We start from the raw sequence: 18,722 nt of genomic DNA on the forward strand, positions 1-18,722 counted from the left end.
TGGTACTTGTTTGGTAGATAAAACCATGTGGGGGTTCCCATGGCAGGAAGTGTCACACCCCAAAACCGGAACGGCGGAAACATTCGGGGCGGAGGACGTCATGTTTAGTATCACAAGTCATGCATCATAGTAAGCAAAGTAATAAACAACCATTTCATTAGAAAGAAAGTGTTTACAAAGTATGTGATTCACATAATATAAAATACATAGCAAATAACAAAAAGACATGAATCTATACTACACCATCTTCTGAATCCCAGTGCGCGTACCTGTCTACTGGTCTCCTGAGAATACAAGTTATTTTGAAAGCGTAGATCAGCATTTAAGCTGGTGAGTTCATAAGATTTTAGTGATGTAATGTAAGTTGTAAGAAAGTTGTTGTAAGTTGTAGTTAGTTGTAAGTTCTGTTTAGAAAAGTTTGCCTGTTCCTCCAGAGAATCCTATATTTCCTGCTTTGATGAAAGATAAGTAAAAATGACTCTACAATCCTTTCTATGAGTACTAAATGGATACAAGTTATATAGAACTCAGAGTAAACGAACAATCGGTTGTGTGTATCTGCCCTAAGCCCACAACCAAACAAGGAACAGGAAATGAGGCGGAAAGCACACATCCCATTGTTTGTTAGATCATCGTTGTATATAACCATGGCGTATTCACTTGGTACTCACGGAGTTAACTGTAATAGTTCTTTTCATTTGATGAAAAGATTCTTTAAGAAAACCCTTATTTCTTATAATAAAAATGGTAACCACAGTGGTTCCTTCTATAATTACTTAGTTTATACTAGCTATATATAATCTAATATCGAACAGATAGTTAATTGTGTGAATCTTCCCTAAGCCCACAACCAAACAAGGAATAGGAAATGAGGCGGAAAGCACACATCGAACTACCTATCGGATATTAATTATATACAAGCTTGATGTATAAACTAAGGTATTATAGAATTAATCACCTAAGGTCCTTAAAGTTATACTGGTTTAATAAAATTGATTAAACCCTTTACTGGTAAGTTTCTAGTTTTGTATACCAAAAGTTCTATTTGAAAAGTATGTTTTGTACTAGAAAACGGTGCATTGAATTAGTGTCCTATGACCTGGCCCATACCTGGTACCCCTTATGATTACTTGGTGTATACGGAACATATATATAGCTAAGATCGGATAGATAGTAGGCTGGGTGAATCTGCTCTAAGCCTACAACCAAACAAGGAACAGGAAATGAAGCGGAAAGCACACATCCTACTACCTGTCGGACCCGATTAATATATATCCCTGAATGCATACACTAAGGAATCATAAAGTTAGCATTATAGGCCCCTTTCTACTGAATGTACTAGACTCGACTGTTCTGTTTGTCGTTTGTAAAATGTAAGTTTCCCTAGTTTATAACTATCTTGACTCGAAAATAGTTTGCATTAACTTTCAAGTGGAACTGTCACAAAATGAAAGTAATGGGAAATTATAAGTACATAGTTGTCTTTTGAATTGACATTCTGACGTACTGATTACCATAAAACATGTTTGTTTTATTAAGGTCATAATGTGATGGATAGTACCCATACTATACGCTCTCCCTGCAAGAGATTCTGGGGACCAAACGCGACTTCAGCAAACCTGTTGCTGAGCCGTGTAAAATTCACATTATAGTTATATGATCATGTATACCCAATTTTACTATCACCTTTTGTTTAGAACAATGAGTTAGCGATTCATTGGTATAATTAGATCCTGTAGTTGTTCTTATGCTATAGCATCTTAGTATGTTCGTTCTGTTATAGTATCTTAATATGTTCTTTCTGTTATCATGTATAGTGTATAGTATGTCTCTCTGATGTATTGTATCTACCTCCTTGTTTCTCTTTATAGTATGATCTCTATGTTATCGTGTATTGTATCTACCTCCATGTTTCTCTTTATAGTATTTTCTAACATCTAGTATGAATTGAACCTCTAAACTATACCTTTTATAGTTTACTAGTATTTCACTTGAACTGTTATTGAAAAGACTCATTTTACTACTAAGTTATGATTGTACTTTAAAAACGGAGTTTTGTTAAACTATAAAGTAACATAACTTTAAAAGAGTTTTTGAACTGTTTTGATCAGTTATTAAAGACATAAGCAATCTTTTGAAAGATGTTTATAACAAACATTTACACAATTATCATTGTGTTCAACTTGTATTCCCCCCTTAAAAGCATCTAAAACAGTTAAAAGATTCATTATAGGGGTATGAACTCACCTTATGTGGGTGATTCAAATGAATATGCGCGTAAGGATGAGAAGTTCCACGAATGAAGTCCCGAGACACAAACGAGTCCTAAATGACATATATGGCATATAATGGCATGAATATAGTGTTTATAAGCAACTATATGAAAGGAAACACCCTTAGGGACTTGGACTAAGTGATGGAATCACATGTGATTCATCAAAGGGATGTTTATGGCAACTAATTGGTGTTTATGGCCATGTGTTTATGGCCATGTAGTTTACGGCCGTAAACTCATGGTAAAAGGTGCAAAAGAGGGTGCTTGAATGATAGGGAAGCTTGTGGGACCATTGCTCTACAAGAGGATGAGAAAAACTAACCTTTTAGGAGGTGTTGAGGTGTTTACGGCCACACTAAAAGTGTATGGCTGTAAACTCTCCAAATGGTGTCATTTTGGGTTATAAAGCCAAGGGTTCTCAAAGGTTCATGTGTTCTAATGGATAGCAAGTGACGAGAAGTGTTTAGGGCTCAATACATGACCAAAACAAGGGTTTACGACCAAGGGAGATGCTCCTGGCCGTAAACTCTTGGTATTTATGGCTAGATGGTTGATTCAAGACTATGATCTAATGATTAACATGCCTAACTAGATGATAGATGGAATAGTCACACTTTTGAGGGCTTTTGAGGAGTTTACGGCCACCAAGAACAAGTGTGTGTTCTTGGTGTTCTTGGTGAAAGTTGAAGATCTAGCCAAAAGATGATTTCCATGGATGAAATCAAAGGGTGATTCATGAGTAAGAAGGATAATCAACAACTAGAGGGAAGAATCACTTACATTTGGAAGATCGAGAATGAAAATCTCGATGATACTTGAGAGAGAAATCAAGTGTTCTTGAGGTGAAAGTGAAAGAATGAAACAATAGTGAAGGGAATGAGACTTTATGGGGGGAGTTTACAGCCAACCTTGAGTTTACGGCCATAAACTCATGTGTCATGGTCGTGAACTCCTTTTTGGTGGTCTTTACGCTTGAATGTTGCACAGTGACTCTAGCAGGTACATTCTAACACTCATTCCTTATGTGTATTAGGCTTAAAACCCAATAGAATGACCCTTAACAAGGCTAGAAGGCAATAATTTCTCGGGTTGTCACATCATCCCCCCGTTAGATAGAATTTCGTCCCGAAATTAGCTTTCTTAGCAGTACTACTGGGGTTGCGCTCCTCTGATTGGCAGAATACCCACCCGTAGACCTGGCACTTTGCCCTACTGTTCATGATAGGATTCATACTTGGTCCATCTATCATTACCCCGTGTATACAAGTCGTATATAATTAGGATTTGTAAGACGGTCGGATGTGCGACTCTGCCCCAGGTTCACAACCAAACAAGGAACAGGAGATACGGCAGAAACACACATACTAGATCTGTGTAATCATAATCATATACCACCCTTGCGTATACACTGAATAATGATAGGTGGGATGTATTTGTCCTTAGCCTCTGTGCTTGAACTTGGTCTGCTGGACGAGTGGTATTTCGGAGAGGTCTGCGGAACATACGATGGCAAAGCTTCGGAGGACGAAGTACTCTTCGCATGAGTACTTCGGGGTTTAGAATACGAAAGACAAAACTGAGATTTAGGTCGGACTGTCGTTACGAATGACGAAGGTTTCGTGAATTTAACGGTCGAGGTGTTGGAAACGTATGAACTTAGTATGGTGAGGACCATGCTAACTCATGAAGAATGATAGCAACGGACTCTTTACTGAACAAATTTTGGTCGATTTGAAAGAAACGTTTGTTATACGATGATGTACCCCTAGTGTGCTCGAAAATGTACTCTTTGCAAATGTTCTAGTGCTTTCTGTTTTTCCCTTGATGTTAACACTTCTACGTATCGTACCATGATGTGCGCGTACATACTGCGAAAGTGCTTTGATAACCAGTGTCGATAATTTATACTTCGATCCTCCTTGGTACCACTACGATCGCCTGGAATATACAAGTTATGAATAATCAAGATGAATTTAGACGGTCGACTGAGTAACTCTGCCTCAAATCCACAACCAAACAAGGAACAGGAATTAAGGCGGAATCACTCACTCTAGGTCTGCAACATGTCAACTATGCACAACCCTGATGTACATACTCAGCCATCATAGCTTCTCTGAACGGATCTTTTAGTTCTCTTGGATACTGTGACTTATTTTAATAAGTGAGTTATTATAATTACTTCTAAGTGTTATCCCCAAGTTTTAATCTTATAAAAATATAAATTAATTCTTCAAAGTAATTACTATTTCGAAAATGTACCGCTGCTCGTTGACGACTCTGGGGTTGATTCTCCTACAGTGATCATCAGAATTCGACCATCCGCTCCTGAGTTCTTTGTTATCGGGCAGTCCCTCTGGTAGTGTCCAGACTCACCACAGCCATAGCAGGCTTGGTTTTCTTCAACTCCGGGGACTTGGGAGATCGGTTGAGCCGGTGCCCTGCAGAAACGGACTCTGTGTCCCTTTCTGTGGCAGTTCAGACATTGTATTTCCCGGCATACTCCGGTGTGGTGATAGTTGCACTTTCCACACTTCGGGAGGATTCCATCATATAAACTGGCAGGTGCTGGAGTAGCAGGTGTTGTGGCGGCGTACATAATACTCGTTTGTTTCTCCTGCGGGGGTTCATGTGTTGTTCGGTTCTTCTTCCTCTTGTTCCCCGACTTCAGTTTATAGTCCTCTCCCTTTGATGGCTCGGGAACAGGGACTTCTATGCCATGCCGGACTCCGTGGTCGATGAGCCGCTGAGCCAGGCGTTTGGCACTATCAAATGTGGTTGGGTTAGAAGACAGCACATCTCCTTGGATCGGGGCAGTTAGACCCCAGATGTATCTTTCTATCTTCTTGCTCTCCGGGGTAACCATCCCGGGGCATAGAGCTGCTAGGTCGCTGAACCGGTCAGTGTAGGCCACTATGTCTGAGCCGACCACCGTGAGCTCCCATAGTTCTTGTTCCAGCTTTTGAACTTCGCCCAACAGGCAATATTCTTCCAGCATTAACTCTTTTAGGTTCTCCCAACCTATTGAGTTAGCCACTGATAGGGTCAGTGACTTAACATGGTTGTTCCACCATGTTAGGGCTCTGTTAGAGAAGGTGCAAGCAGCAAACTTCACTTTGCTCCCTTTTGGGCACGAACAGATTTCGAAGACCGAATATGTTTTCTCGAACCATCGCATCAAAGCAATGACTCCACCATTTCCATTAAAGGAAATGGGTTTGCAGTTCATGAAGTCCTTATACGAACACTCCTTTGGGTGTTCGTGAGTAACTCCGGGGTTGGTTAAGTGGGTACCGCTACCAGATCCGAGGGTACCACCTTCGCCGAAATGAGGTAGGGTAGTCGCCACTACGGAGGATATCACTGCTTGGAGAGCAGCAGGATCGAATTGTGGCGTTGGAGTTGGGGTTATCGGAGTAGTGCGTCTGTTTGATCTGCAAGGAGGCATCTTTTCTAAAAGAATACAAAGATGAGATGGAATAAGTCTAAAGCAGTAGACATAAGCCGAATGCTGAAAGACAAGGTTATCCTAGTTCTGAGTGTATCGGGTCCTGACTTCTACAGGGTTCTGGAAACAATTCATAAAAGAGTCTATACCTAATAAACTTTATGAATTTGGAATGGCTATCCTCGAATGAATATCTGTTACCTGAATAACTTTTACCAGCTGCATGTAAGAAAATAATCCTCACACAGAATGTGAGCAGTGTTTCCACTAACTCATTAAGTTAAACAAGATTATTATTTATTAGTGTGACGCATAAGACGTTTTGGTTACTTCGGCTGATCATACTTTGAAAACTTCTCATGAACTTGCTCTTGTTCCTCCTTGACTCTTCTGTTGACTGCTATGACGAAGTGGTTACATCTATCTGGGTTTGTCGTGCGAGAATGGAAGTGACTAAAGAATCTATAAGATTTAAGTGAAACATTATGGGGTGATCCTTACAGAGTCCTCCTATAATTGCACTATGTATACAAGTTGTATATAATTCAAGATTAAATAGACCTTCGAATAAGTGATTCTACTCCAAAACCACAACCAAACAAGGAACAGGTAGTGAAGCGTAGATCATAAACTCTAAGTCTATAAAATCTCAATTATATAAAACTGTGGGAGTATACATTGCAAGATTATAGACCTATCCGTAAGGGTCTTTTAATTTATCACATGTGTTATTTATATAGTGCCTAAAATACTCCTATAGTATTTTAACGTAATTTACTTGGTATGTTTTAAAATTGTTATCGTGTTATAGTATCATAAAATACTCCCATAGTATCTTATCTTTATGTTCTGATCTAGAATTCTCTTGAATATAGTTAGGTAAGCTTTAAGACTGTTGCCACACCACATCACTCCCAAACACATGTCGGTCACATCTCGAATGAATATAGTTGATCAGGCTATATTGATCCTAGCTATGATTACATAACTGTCCAGGTTTGACCTCAGTGTTCAACCTTTAAATACTTATGTTATGTTCTTGTTGTGATACTTGTTCTACTGTGTATATATGTATAAGCACGTATGTATAGTTTTATAAGGTATCATTATATATTTAAAATATATTCTTATCCAGAGCACTTCGGCCCCATTGTATTTATATTTGTATATCTTTTATCGGTTGATATATTTAGTTCACTATAAACAATACTCTGATACCAATCTGTCACACCCCAAAACCGGAACGGCAGAAACGTTCGGGGGCGGAGGACGTCATGTTTAGTATCACAAGTCATGGATCATGGTAAGCAAAGTAATAAACAACCATTTCATTAGAAAGAAAGTGTTTACAAAGTATGTGATTCACATAATATAGAATACATACCAAATAACAAAAAGACATGAAGCTATACTACTCCATCTTCTGAATCCCAGTGCGCGTACCTGTTTACTGGTCTCCAGAGAATACAAGTTATTTTGAAAGCGTAGATCAGCATTGAAGCTGGTGAGTTCATAAGATTTTAGTGATGTAATGTAAGTTGTAAGAAAGTTGTAGTAAGTTGTAGTTAGTTGTAAGTTCTGTTTAGAAAAGTTTTCCTGTTCCTCCAGAAAATCCTATATTTCCTGCTTTGATGAAAGATAAGTAAAAATGACTCTACAATCCTTTCTATGAGTACTAAATGGATACAGGTTATATAGAACTCAGAGTAAACGAACAATCGGTTGTGTGTATCTGAAGCCCACAACCAAACAAGGAACAGGAAATGAGGCGGAAAGCACACATCCCATTGTTTGTTAGATCATCGTTGTATATAACCATGGCGTATTCACTTGGTACTCACGGAGTTAACTGTAATAGTTCTTTTAATTTGATGAAAATATTCTTTAAGAAAACCCTTATTTCTTATACTAAAAATGGTAACTACAGTGGTCCCTTCTATAATTACTTAGTTTATACTAGCTATATATAATCTAATATCGAACATATAGTTAATTGTGTGAATCTTCCCTAAGCCCATAACCAAACAAGGAACAGGAAATGAGGCGGAAAGCACACATCCAACTACCTATAAGATATTAATTATATATAACCTTGATATATAAACTAAGGTATTATAGAATTAATCACCTAAGGTCCTTTAAGTTATACTGGTTTAATAAAATTGATTAAACCCTTTACTGGTAAGTTTCTAGTTTTGTATACCAAAAGTTCTATTTGAAAAGTATGTTTTGTGCTAGAAAACGGTGCATTGAATTAGTGTCCTATGACCTAGCCCATACCTGGTACCCCTTATGATTAATTGGTGTATACGGAACATATGTATAGCTAAGATCGGATAGATAGTAGGCTGGGTGAATCTGCTCTAAGCCCACAACCAAACAAGGAACAGGAAATGAAGCGGAAAGCACACATCCTACTACCTGTCGGACCCGATTAATATATATCCCAGAATGCATACACTAAGGAATCATAAAGTTAGAATTATAGGCCCCCTTTCTATTGAATGTACTAGACTCGACTGTTCTGTTTCTCGTTTGTAAAATGTAAGTTTTCCCTAGTTTATAACTATCTTGACTCGAAAATAGTTTGCATTAACTTTCAAGTGGAACTGTCACAAAATGAAATTAATGGGAAATTATAAGTTCACAGTTGTCTTTTGAGTTGGCATTCTGACGTACTGATTACCTTAAAATATGTTTGTTTTATTAAGGTCATAATGTGATGGATAGTACCCATACTATACGCTCTCCCTGCAAGAGATTCTGGGGACCAAACGCGACTTCAGCAAACCTGTTGCTGAGCCATGTAAAATTCACATTATAGTTATATGATCATGTATACCCAATTTTACTATCACCTTTTGTTTAGAACAATGAGTTAGATATTCAATTGTATAATTAGATCATGTAGTTGTTCTTATGCTATAGCATCTTAGTATGTTTGTTCTGTTATAGTATCTTAGTATGTTCTTTTTGTTATCATGTATAGTGTATAGTATGTCTCTCTGATGTATTGTATCTACCTCCCTGTTTCACTTTATAGTATGATCTCTATGTTATCTTGTATTGTATCTACCTCCATGTTTCTCTTTATAGTATTTTCTAACATCTAGTATGAACTGAACCTTTAAACTATACCCTTTATAGTTTACTAGTATTTCACTTGAACTGTTATTGAAAAAACTCATTTTACTACTAACTTATGCTTGTACTTTAAAAATGGAGTTTTTTTAAACTATGAAGTAACATAACTTTAAAAGACTTTTTGAAATGTTTTGATCACTTATTAAACACATAAGCAATCTTTTGAAAGATGTTTATAACAAACATTTACACAATTATCATTGTGTTCAACTTGTATTCCCCCCTTTAAAAGCATTTAAAACAGTTAAAAGATTCATTATAGGGGTATGAACTCACCTTATGTGGGTGATTCAAACGAATATGCACGTAAGGATGAGAAGTTCCACGAATGAAGTCCCGAGACACAAACGAGTCCTAAATGACATATATGGCATATAATGGCATGAATATAGTGTTTATAAGCAACTATATGAAAGGAAACACCCTTAGGGACTTGGACTAAGTGATGGAATCACATGTGATTCATCAAAGGGATGTTTATGGCAACTAATTGGTGTTTACGGCCATGGGTTTATGGTCATGGAGTTTACGGCCGTAAACTCATGGTAAAAGGTGCACAAGAGGGTGCTTGAATGATAGGGAAGCTTGTGGGACCATTGCTCTACAAGAGGATGAGCAAAACTAACCTTTTAGGAGGTGTTGAGGTGTTTACGGCCACACTAAAAGTGTATGGCCGTAAACTCTCCAAATGGTGTCATTTTGGGTTATAAAGCCAAGGGTTCTCAAAGGTTCATGTGTTCTAATGGATAGCAAGTGACGAGAAGTGTTTAGGGCTCAATACATGACCAAAACAAGGGTTTACGGCCAATGGAGATGCTCCTGGCCGTAAACTCTTGGTATTTATGGCTAGATGGTTGATTCAAGACTGTAATCTAATGATTAACATGCCTAACTAGATGATAGATGGAATACTCACACTTTTGAGGGCTTTTGAGGAGTTTACGGCCACCAAGAACAAGTGTGTGTTCTTGGTGTTCTCGGTGAAAGTTGAAGATCTAGCCAAAAGATGATTTCCATGGATGAAATCAAAGGGTGATTCATGAGTAAGAAGGATAATCAACAACTAGAGGGAAGAATCACTTACATTTGGAAGATCGGGAATGAAAATCTCGATGATACTTGAGAGAGAAATCAAGTGTTCTTGAGGTGAAAGTGAAAGAATGAAACAATAGTGAAGGGAATGAGACTTTATGGGGGGAGTTTACGGCCAACCTTGAGTTTACGGCCGTAAACTCATGTGTCATGGCCGTGAACTCCTTTTTGGTGGTCTTTAGGCTTGAATGTTGCACAGTGACTCTAGCAGGTACATTCTAACACTCATTCCTTATGTGTATTAGGCTTAAAACCCAATATAATGACCCTTAACAAGGCTACAAGGCAATAATTTCTCGGGTTGTCACAAGAAGACCATGTGGAGGTTCCCATGGCAGGTAGTTAAGACCACGTGGGGGTTCTAGTGGCACTAGGTGTAAGATCCTGGAGGGTTTCCATGACTTCCTTATATGGTGTATGCATTGCTTATGTGATATGTGTAGCTTTTATAGCTAATATGATATGTGTTATGTGGATTGTGTGTGGGGTATGCTCTGGGGGACTCACTAAGCATTAGCTTACAGTTTGTGGATTTGTTTCAGGTACATCTGAGCTCATGGGCAAGGGCAAGACTTGATGGCGCGACGTACACACTCTCTCTCTCTCTCAGGCGCTTTTATGGGACAATCTGATGTTTTGAAATAAAATTGTTATAGTTACGAATTTTGAAAACAATTGAATTTGAGATTTCATGGTTTGTGGAAAGTATTTTGATTAATCAAAAATGAAAATTTTCTTTTGAAAATTGGGTCGTTACATTTTTTGGTAACAAACAAGTTGAAACATATATTATAGATTTTGTAGTAGTTTATTCATGTTTCATAAAATATGTGGTTTTAATTTTTTACATATAATAGCAATATTTTTTGCATTTATAAAAACATTTTATTTGCATGTAATAACAAAATATTTTGTAAAGTAACCACCAAAAGTGATGACATCAATAAGGGCGACAATTGGCAATAACAACGATTTGATCATGGGGGCACTTTAATCAGTGACATATCAATTGACCGAGAATATTGTGGGCGACGACTTCATTGGTGGGAGACATATATGTAATAATTATGACACCAATAGCGGTGACATATAGGAAAGTGCAACGACTAATGATCATCAACGACAAAGCAATAACTGTAACTTATTAACGGACGTGTTTGGCACAGAGTGTTTGCGAGTTGCTGGTTTCGAACGTTTGACAAAACGCTTCGTTTTGAACAAAATTCTTGTTTGGCACTACAACTTTTAGCGTTTAGGTTATAAAAAAATGTTCTAAATCTAAAAGCTATCTCATATAGCTTTTAACAAAACGCTATCATCTACCCGCTATCAACTTGATACTATCCGCTAGTATTGCCAAAGACCCCCGCTAGCAACGTCTTGTTGCTAAAGACTTTAATATTGATTTTAGAAAATTTAATTTACATTTCAAAAGTTTTCAACCCAGACTCCCCTAAAAATGTAGAATAAAGATTAACCACGAATCCCAAAGTGCACTATAAATGAGATAAGGTAATGACGTCAGAGCATTATCTAACCAACCACGTCTACAACAAAGTCTATAAAGAGACACACACATACACACCCACTCATAAAAAGGTAAAATGGCCCAAATTTGTCACATTTTAATAGTTTTTTCAATATATTTTCTGTTTTTTTCTGTGGCAAAGAAGCATAACCAGATCACCAAACTCAACAAATTGACCGAGTCAAGAAGATCAGAGAATCCGCCAGCTGGGGAACCATGGACAGAACAAGATATTTCAAACTTCTCTCCTGTACTTTCTATTGAACCTCAACAAGGATCAAAGGAAGCAGATAGGGTTGACAGGCTGCCAGGTCAACCACAAGTGTACTTTGATCATTTTGCAGGCTATATAACAGTCGATTTAAAGGCTGGAAGGGCATTGTTCTATTACTTTGTTGAATCACCTCACAATTCATCAACCAAACCTCTCCTTCTATGGCTCAATGGAGGTAATGCGTTTTTTGTTTCATTCTACCGCTGAAATGGGCCCAGGACAAAATATAAAATTACATGTTGTCCTAACCAATTTTTGGAATCAATGTGAATTGAACTTTAACTTTTTGTTCCACAAAAAAAAGATGCCACTAAAATAATGCATGTAAAAGACATGAATATCATTTATTCCCATCATGGAATATTATGATAAATCATCATCATTTACATGTGCTGAAATTGACCACTAGTAATGAAGATAACGTACAGGGCCAGGATGCTCGTCGTTTGGATACGGAGCCATGGAAGAACTTGGACCCTTCCGAGTCAACAGTGATGGGAAAACACTTTATCGCAACGACTATGCATGGAATAATGGTAACACAAATGAATTCCTTTAAAAACTTTTTAAGACTATTTCTATGATGAGGCCTGAGGGAGGGCACCTTTAAAAGCTATCATGTTGCTGTTTCCAAAATCACAATGTAAAACGTACTCTAAATCCTGAAAATCTGACAGTGGCTAATGTGCTGTTCTTGGAGTCACCTGCTGGAGTGGGGTTCTCGTATTCAAACACAACGTCTGACTACACAACGGCAGGAGACAAGCAAACAGCTAAAGACTCATACACTTTCCTCATCAACTGGCTTGAAAGATTCCCCGAATACAAAACCCGAGATTTCTTTATTACGGGTGAAAGCTATGCAGGTCACTATGTACCTCAACTCGCATCCCTCGTTCTCTCAGAAAACAAGAAGACAAACGCAACGATTATTAATCTTCACGGGATTGCAGTAAGCCTTTTTTCATACATGGGACTTCACAGGGGCTCGTTTGTGCAAAAGTCGTATTTGCTCTCCTCATCATGAACACAAAAAAACCCTATAGACTTGTGAAGTGATCATGTCCTATACGCACTAAATGTTTTTTTTTTTTTTTTTTGTAGATTGGGAATGCTTGGCTAGATGACAATATATCTAATCAAGGGATGTTCGACTACTTATGGACACATGCCCTAATCTCCGATGAGACAAATGCAGGAATCAAAAAGTACTGTGACTATGTTTCTGGGAATTTCCCAGAAAAGTGCAATCAGTATTTAAACCAAGGAATCAGTGAACTTGGTAGAATTGATATATACAATATCTATGCGCCACTCTGTGATCGCACCACAAAAAAACTTGAATCCACTGGATCTGTAAGTCTTTGATTCCATTCAACAAGAATACATAGCATCCAACTTTCAAAAACTAGATAAAATGTATCCTGCGATTTTAATTAATTGAACTATCCTTTAAAAAGATGATGAATTGGAACTAGGTGAAGAACTTTGATCCTTGCTCTAGTCTTTATGTGTCTTCGTATCTGAATCAAGCAAAAGTGCAAGAAGCTCTGCATGCCCGAAATACCTCATGGAGACATTGCAGGTACTACTTTTCTTATAAATACCTCATGGACAAAATAAAAAGGCTGACTATTTATTATCTTATATATGAGCGCAGCAGTTTTGACTGGCCAGATAGCCCAACGACCGTTTTGCCTATTATCAATCAACTAATTGCATATGGTATTAGTGTCTGGATATACAGGTCAGTCTACCCAGTTTACACGCAATTCTATTTTTCTTTTACATAAAACAAACAGAGATATGACTTAATCTAATAAACTATATATATGGGTATTACTTTTTTTTAAATATTTTCCCCATGTCCTACCTTTCTCATATATTTTTTTTCAAACATCATTTATCCAAACAATGCTTTATCCGGAGTCCCGACAATACTTAATACAGGGCTATATGAGTATCCACTGTAAGAGCTTATTTATCGAGTCAAATAAGCTATAGAAAGTCAATATCTTTTGTGGGAGCTTTTTCATTCCTAACGTTTTTTGCATTCTTTGTAAAGTTCCAAGCTTAACGGATAGAGTTTTTTCGTATAATATAATATTCATTTGATTAAAAGCATTCACAATAGTAGCTCATTAGGAGTTTTTTCAGTGAAATAAGTTGGTGAAAGTAAAAAAACTATTGAGATTTTTCATCCCAAAACTTTTTAACTTTAGCCGTAAATTTACAGACTTTTTCACAATTCTAATACTATTAAATTCATTTGCATAACTTTTTTTTTTATCTTGGTAGGACCCAAAAATAAGCTCTATAAAAAAGACTACATATTTTAAAATTTTCATTTATTAAGTTAGCACCAAAAGTATTAGTGAAAAAGCTTTGAAATTTTTTTTGCTATGGTAGATGCTCTAAATTCTTGTAGATGTTGTAAATATAGATATTGATAGCACCCATAAATAAGCTTTGTGAATTGTTAAAAAGCTTCCTTATAGTGCATGGATGTTTATTAAGCTTTTGGTCTGTTGATGTGGGGATGATGTGTTTATTGTACTTATAAAAGCACCTTACAAGCTACTCCTGATTCACGAAAACTTTGTCAGTGGTGACACTGATGGAATTGTCCCGGTAACATCCTCAAGGTACTCCATAAACAAGTTGAAGCTTCCAGTAGAGTCTGCTTGGAGGCCATGGTACTATAATAAAGAGGTAAACAATATTTGAAACATTAATCACATCGCAATAACATCCTCGGAGCAAGCAAAAACTATATTAAAAAATAAATAATACTATATTAATAGACAAACTGAAGAAGTTGATATAAAACTGTGATAGGTTGGAGGATATGTGGTAGGCTACAAAGGGGTTGTGCTTACCACAGTGAGAGGCGCAGGGCATGCAGTCCCAAGCTACCAACCAGAAAGAGCATTGTTGATGATTTCATCATTCCTTCAGGGCAAATTTCCTCCATCTTTGACTGAATAATCCTTATAGGTTATTTACAGCATGCAAAAAGACAAATTATAATCAATTTGTATCCGATCATATTGGAAATATAGCAAGGTCATTTACAGCATGGAAAATTTATATATAATAATAAATATGCCTCCTTAATCATTTTCCTAAGGTTTTATAACAAACAAAATGGAAGGAAATTGGTCCACTGCACCAGGCAGAATAAACCACTTTTATTTCATTCCAATGAAATTAACCACTCCATAATTATATCAAACACTAACATGGCAGAGATGTAACATTCGCATTGGATGAAATATACGAAAGAACTCAGACATATACCATTTTGAAATAATGCATGCCATCATGATGCACATCAATTTTTTAGTTATAGTTGAGAAGTTGAATACAATTAAGGTGGGATAGAGTGGAAAGACACAAACAAAGCATAAAATTTATACACATTCGAGGTGAAATCCACAATGCATTAAACTCTACAAAGTTCAATGGATTGAGTAGTCTACCATTTGTTTTTCATTCATCCATCTTCATTGTTGCTTAATTTCCCAAATAATTTCTTGCCCTACTTTATAAGAATTTCCGAATAAAATTACGTAACATTAGTGGATTGTGTATGTTTCATATATATGTTTGAATCCCTAATATGTTTTTTCGACCTTAGATGATTAGTTCCCCAATAAGACTAATTTAATCATAAATGGTTAAGTTCGCGTAATGGAATGTGTATGCTTCATAATTTCGAGTACCTTAACACATTTGATTAGTTTCCCCATTATAATTACTTAATGATCATGAATCATTGAGTCATAATTTAGCGGGTCGGTAGTTTTTCCCAAAACACTCATGTAAGGTTGTGGGGTGTCGTGATAATCTTATGTAGACCTGTTGTGTTTACCGGCGGTAAACACCTCACCATTATTCTAATTTTTGCAGTGGCAATTTTCAACGGTGAGTTCTCACGGTCCAAGTCACCGCCCATTAAAACAATTTACCAAACCTATACCACTGCTTGTTACTCGAATGTATTTTTGGAATAGCTCATGGTACAACAAACCAATGCATAGATGTTTGACATCATGGCATGTGTGACTTTTACACAGCAAATTCATGTGTATTTTTAATGCACATCATACAATTCTTCAAGCATGAATTAGAAAAAAAAGAGTTGGTAGGCAAAAATATCACCACCCCACTTGCAGGTAAAACATGACAAAAATAGTAAAAAGCTTATGTAGCGCCTACGTCGCACCTTTGTACCATTGGCAAAAAGTACACCACACGCTTTAGCCTAATCATGAATGATTAAATCTCTAAATTTCGAGTTTCTAACCCTATTTATTGATTTTACCCTATTACAATTATGATGCAAATTTATAGGATCATGATGATATTAGCGATATCATTACTGTTAAATTATATATTCTCTTTGGTTGTTTATTTCTCTTTATGTATAGTATAGTGGTTCGTTTATAACTTATATATATATATATATATATATATATATATATATATATATATATATATATATATATATATATATATATATAGAGGTTAGGTTAATGTGTTTCTTACATTTATTGTGTGCTAGAATGCACCCATAGAAATTTAGTAAAATTAAATAATTATTTAATTAAATAAAGATAGATATTAAAAGATTTTCATAATTGTATGTATATTAAATGATATCCATAATTATAATTCTTTTTTTATGGAAACTAATTAAATTTGTCATTAATGTCAGCAATAACACTCTTTAAGAATTAATTCGTATATAGGTGTTTTTGTATGGATTCGTGTTTTGTTTCAGGATACACTCACTTAAAATATAATAAAGTTGCATGGAATATAAAGAACGAGAGTGTATTCTACTACAATACACTCTCATTCTGCTAGAATGCAATCTTTGATACGAATTTATTCTGAAACAATATTATTGCTAACATTAATGATGAATTTAATTAGTTTCCAAAAAAAGAATTTTAATTATAATAATTATGTAAATCATTTAATATCTATCTTTATTTGACTAAATAATAATTTAATTTTTACTAAATTCTTATTGGTGCATTCTAGCACGCAATAAATGTGAGAAACATTTGAACCTACCTCTCTCTATATCTCTCTCTCTCTCTCTCTCTCTCTATATATATATATATATATATATATATATATATATATATATATATATATATATATATATATATATATATATATATAATAAACATGATACCCTATTCAAGAGGGTTTCCATAATATTCAACATGGTATCAAGCCAATTAAAAACCTAGGGTTACAACAGGCATGATTGGCTCGTGTTCCCTTTGGACCGAAAAAAAATTCCTTTTTTTTCTAATCTAATTGTTGTAGCACCTGCCATCTGTTTCTCAGTCCTACACCATAGCTTTCCTGTTTTGCACTTGTAACGTCTGGTTTCTGGAATGAATTTATTTTTCCAATTATTTATATTTTCTTAGAGGACTCATGTAACGCTTGGTTTAGGTATTGGTCAGTTTTCAACATTTTTTTAGAGTTTTGGGCTGGGACTCGACGAGTTGAGGAGCTCCAACTCGTCGAGTAGAGATCATATTGGACGCGGGATGAAGGACCTACTCGACGAGTTGGAAGGCACCAACGCGACGAGTAGGATCTGGAAAGGGAAACCATAATTTTCAGGGTTTGTACCCTATTTAAAGGCCTTAAGCCTCACTTGTAGCCTCCCTTATCTCCCCCTTTGTCCAGAGAAACCCTAAATCGTGTCTCATCTCCCATTTTGTGTGTATGTGAGCTTGGAAAGTGATTATTGGTGCTCTTTTGGAAGGAACGTGAAGCTTGAAGAGGTTGGATTGAGTGGAAGGCAGTAGATCCGGGATTTCCTCCAGTGTGGCAAACATTTTAAGGTATAAAGTCGAAACCTTGACCTTCCATTGCTTAGATATCCTTCTATGAAAGTTTATGGCCATTATTAGCCTAGTTTGGTACCATTCTTGGTTTTGAGCATGATATGAAGATATGGCTTTAGATCTGGACATCTCAGGGCCTTTGGGGACTTAAAGTTGCAAGCTTTATCAAGTCTTGACCCTTTTTCATGCTCTAAGTCCCTTGACAAGCCTTGATTAAGTGTTTTTAGCCTTTGATGCGTTGCATGGACGTAAAGTTAGCAACTTTACGAGGTATCTCGACCCTAGGGGGTTGGATCTGAAGTTTGGGACCTTGGATCCCACTGGAAAGGACGGAACACAAAAAGGGTTGAAGGAACTTGTCGAGTCCCTTAGTCGACTCGACGAGTCGGGTAGGATTTACCTGTTTTCAAGATTATGGATGACTGAAGTGAAGGATTAGAGTTTTGGCCTGCATGAACTTGCGATCTTCTGGACATTAAGGAACTCGACGAGTTACATAGGTAACTCGGCGAGTTGACGAGTTACGCAGGTGACTCGACGAGTTGCTAGATGCACTCGACGAGTTGAGGTCAACAATGACTGTTGACCTTGACTGTTGACTTTGACCTTAACCTGGAGTTGACTAGGGTTGACCATTCAGTATTTAGGCCTTTTTGGTATTGGGCCTTCTCGGGTTAGGCCCATTGACGGATTATGGAGATTATAGTGTTGGGCTTTTATTTTGGGGCTTGGGCCTCAGTTTTGGATCATGTTGGGCCAGGGATAGAATGGTCATTCTATCTCATGAATGGATTAAGGATTATAGTATGGAACCCAATTGCTAATTGGGAATTTTGATTGGTATTGATAGCTCACGAATTTGGCAGGGCAGCAGCTAAGGATGACATTCGAAAAGCTTCTGCGTTCGAGGTGAGTCTTCTCACCATACCAATGTGTCTAAGGCACCAAGGTCGGCCCATTTTATGATATGTGGATTGTTGATTGATTATGAGTTATGTTAGTGTCATATTTGCATGGAAGACCCCGGGGTTTCTCGTGGCAATAGTTTGAGACCACATGGGCGTTCCTGTGGCATTTGGTATAAG

At 36.8% G+C, this 18,722-nt stretch overlaps 1 protein-coding gene across 4 annotated transcripts; it reads left to right on the forward strand.

The window, feature by feature from the left end:
* Positions 1 to 11,531: 11,531 nt before the first annotated feature.
* LOC145108474 (serine carboxypeptidase 1-like) lies at positions 11,532 to 14,878 on the forward strand. Of its 4 annotated transcripts, none has more exons than XM_079045499.1 (8): positions 11,533 to 11,933; positions 12,187 to 12,294; positions 12,436 to 12,710; positions 12,863 to 13,114; positions 13,237 to 13,343; positions 13,419 to 13,505; positions 14,365 to 14,470; positions 14,597 to 14,878. In XM_079045499.1, exons 1-8 carry the CDS (start codon positions 11,561 to 11,563, stop codon positions 14,744 to 14,746), a joined length of 1,458 nt encoding a protein of 485 aa, XP_078901625.1. In that variant the 5' UTR covers positions 11,533 to 11,560; the 3' UTR covers positions 14,747 to 14,878. The 4 variants fall into 4 exon arrangements, with proteins under 4 accessions (XP_078901624.1, XP_078901625.1, XP_078901627.1 ...); XM_079045501.1 differs by having other exon boundaries at positions 14,404 to 14,470; XM_079045500.1 differs by having other exon boundaries at positions 13,422 to 13,505.
* Positions 14,879 to 18,722: the final 3,844 nt, after the last annotated feature.

Source organism: Lactuca virosa, chromosome 4 (genome assembly GCF_052849685.1).
Source record: "Lactuca virosa cultivar CGN04683 chromosome 4, Lactuca_virosa_CGN04683_v6, whole genome shotgun sequence".
Lineage (NCBI taxonomy): Eukaryota > Viridiplantae > Streptophyta > Magnoliopsida > Asterales > Asteraceae > Lactuca > Lactuca virosa.

Bases quoted from the DNA above. Each gene is read 5' to 3' on its own strand.
- LOC145108474 (XM_079045498.1), top strand. From the start codon at position 11,561: ATGGCCCAAATTTGTCACATTTTAATAGTTTTTTCAATATATTTTCTG. The intron at 12,711-12,862 runs GTAAGCCTTTTT...TTTTTTTTGTAG, and splicing joins TTAATCTTCACGGGATTGCA to ATTGGGAATGCTTGGCTAGA. The intron at 13,506-14,364 runs GTCAGTCTACCC...AAACTTTGTCAG, and splicing joins ATTAGTGTCTGGATATACAG to TGGTGACACTGATGGAATTG.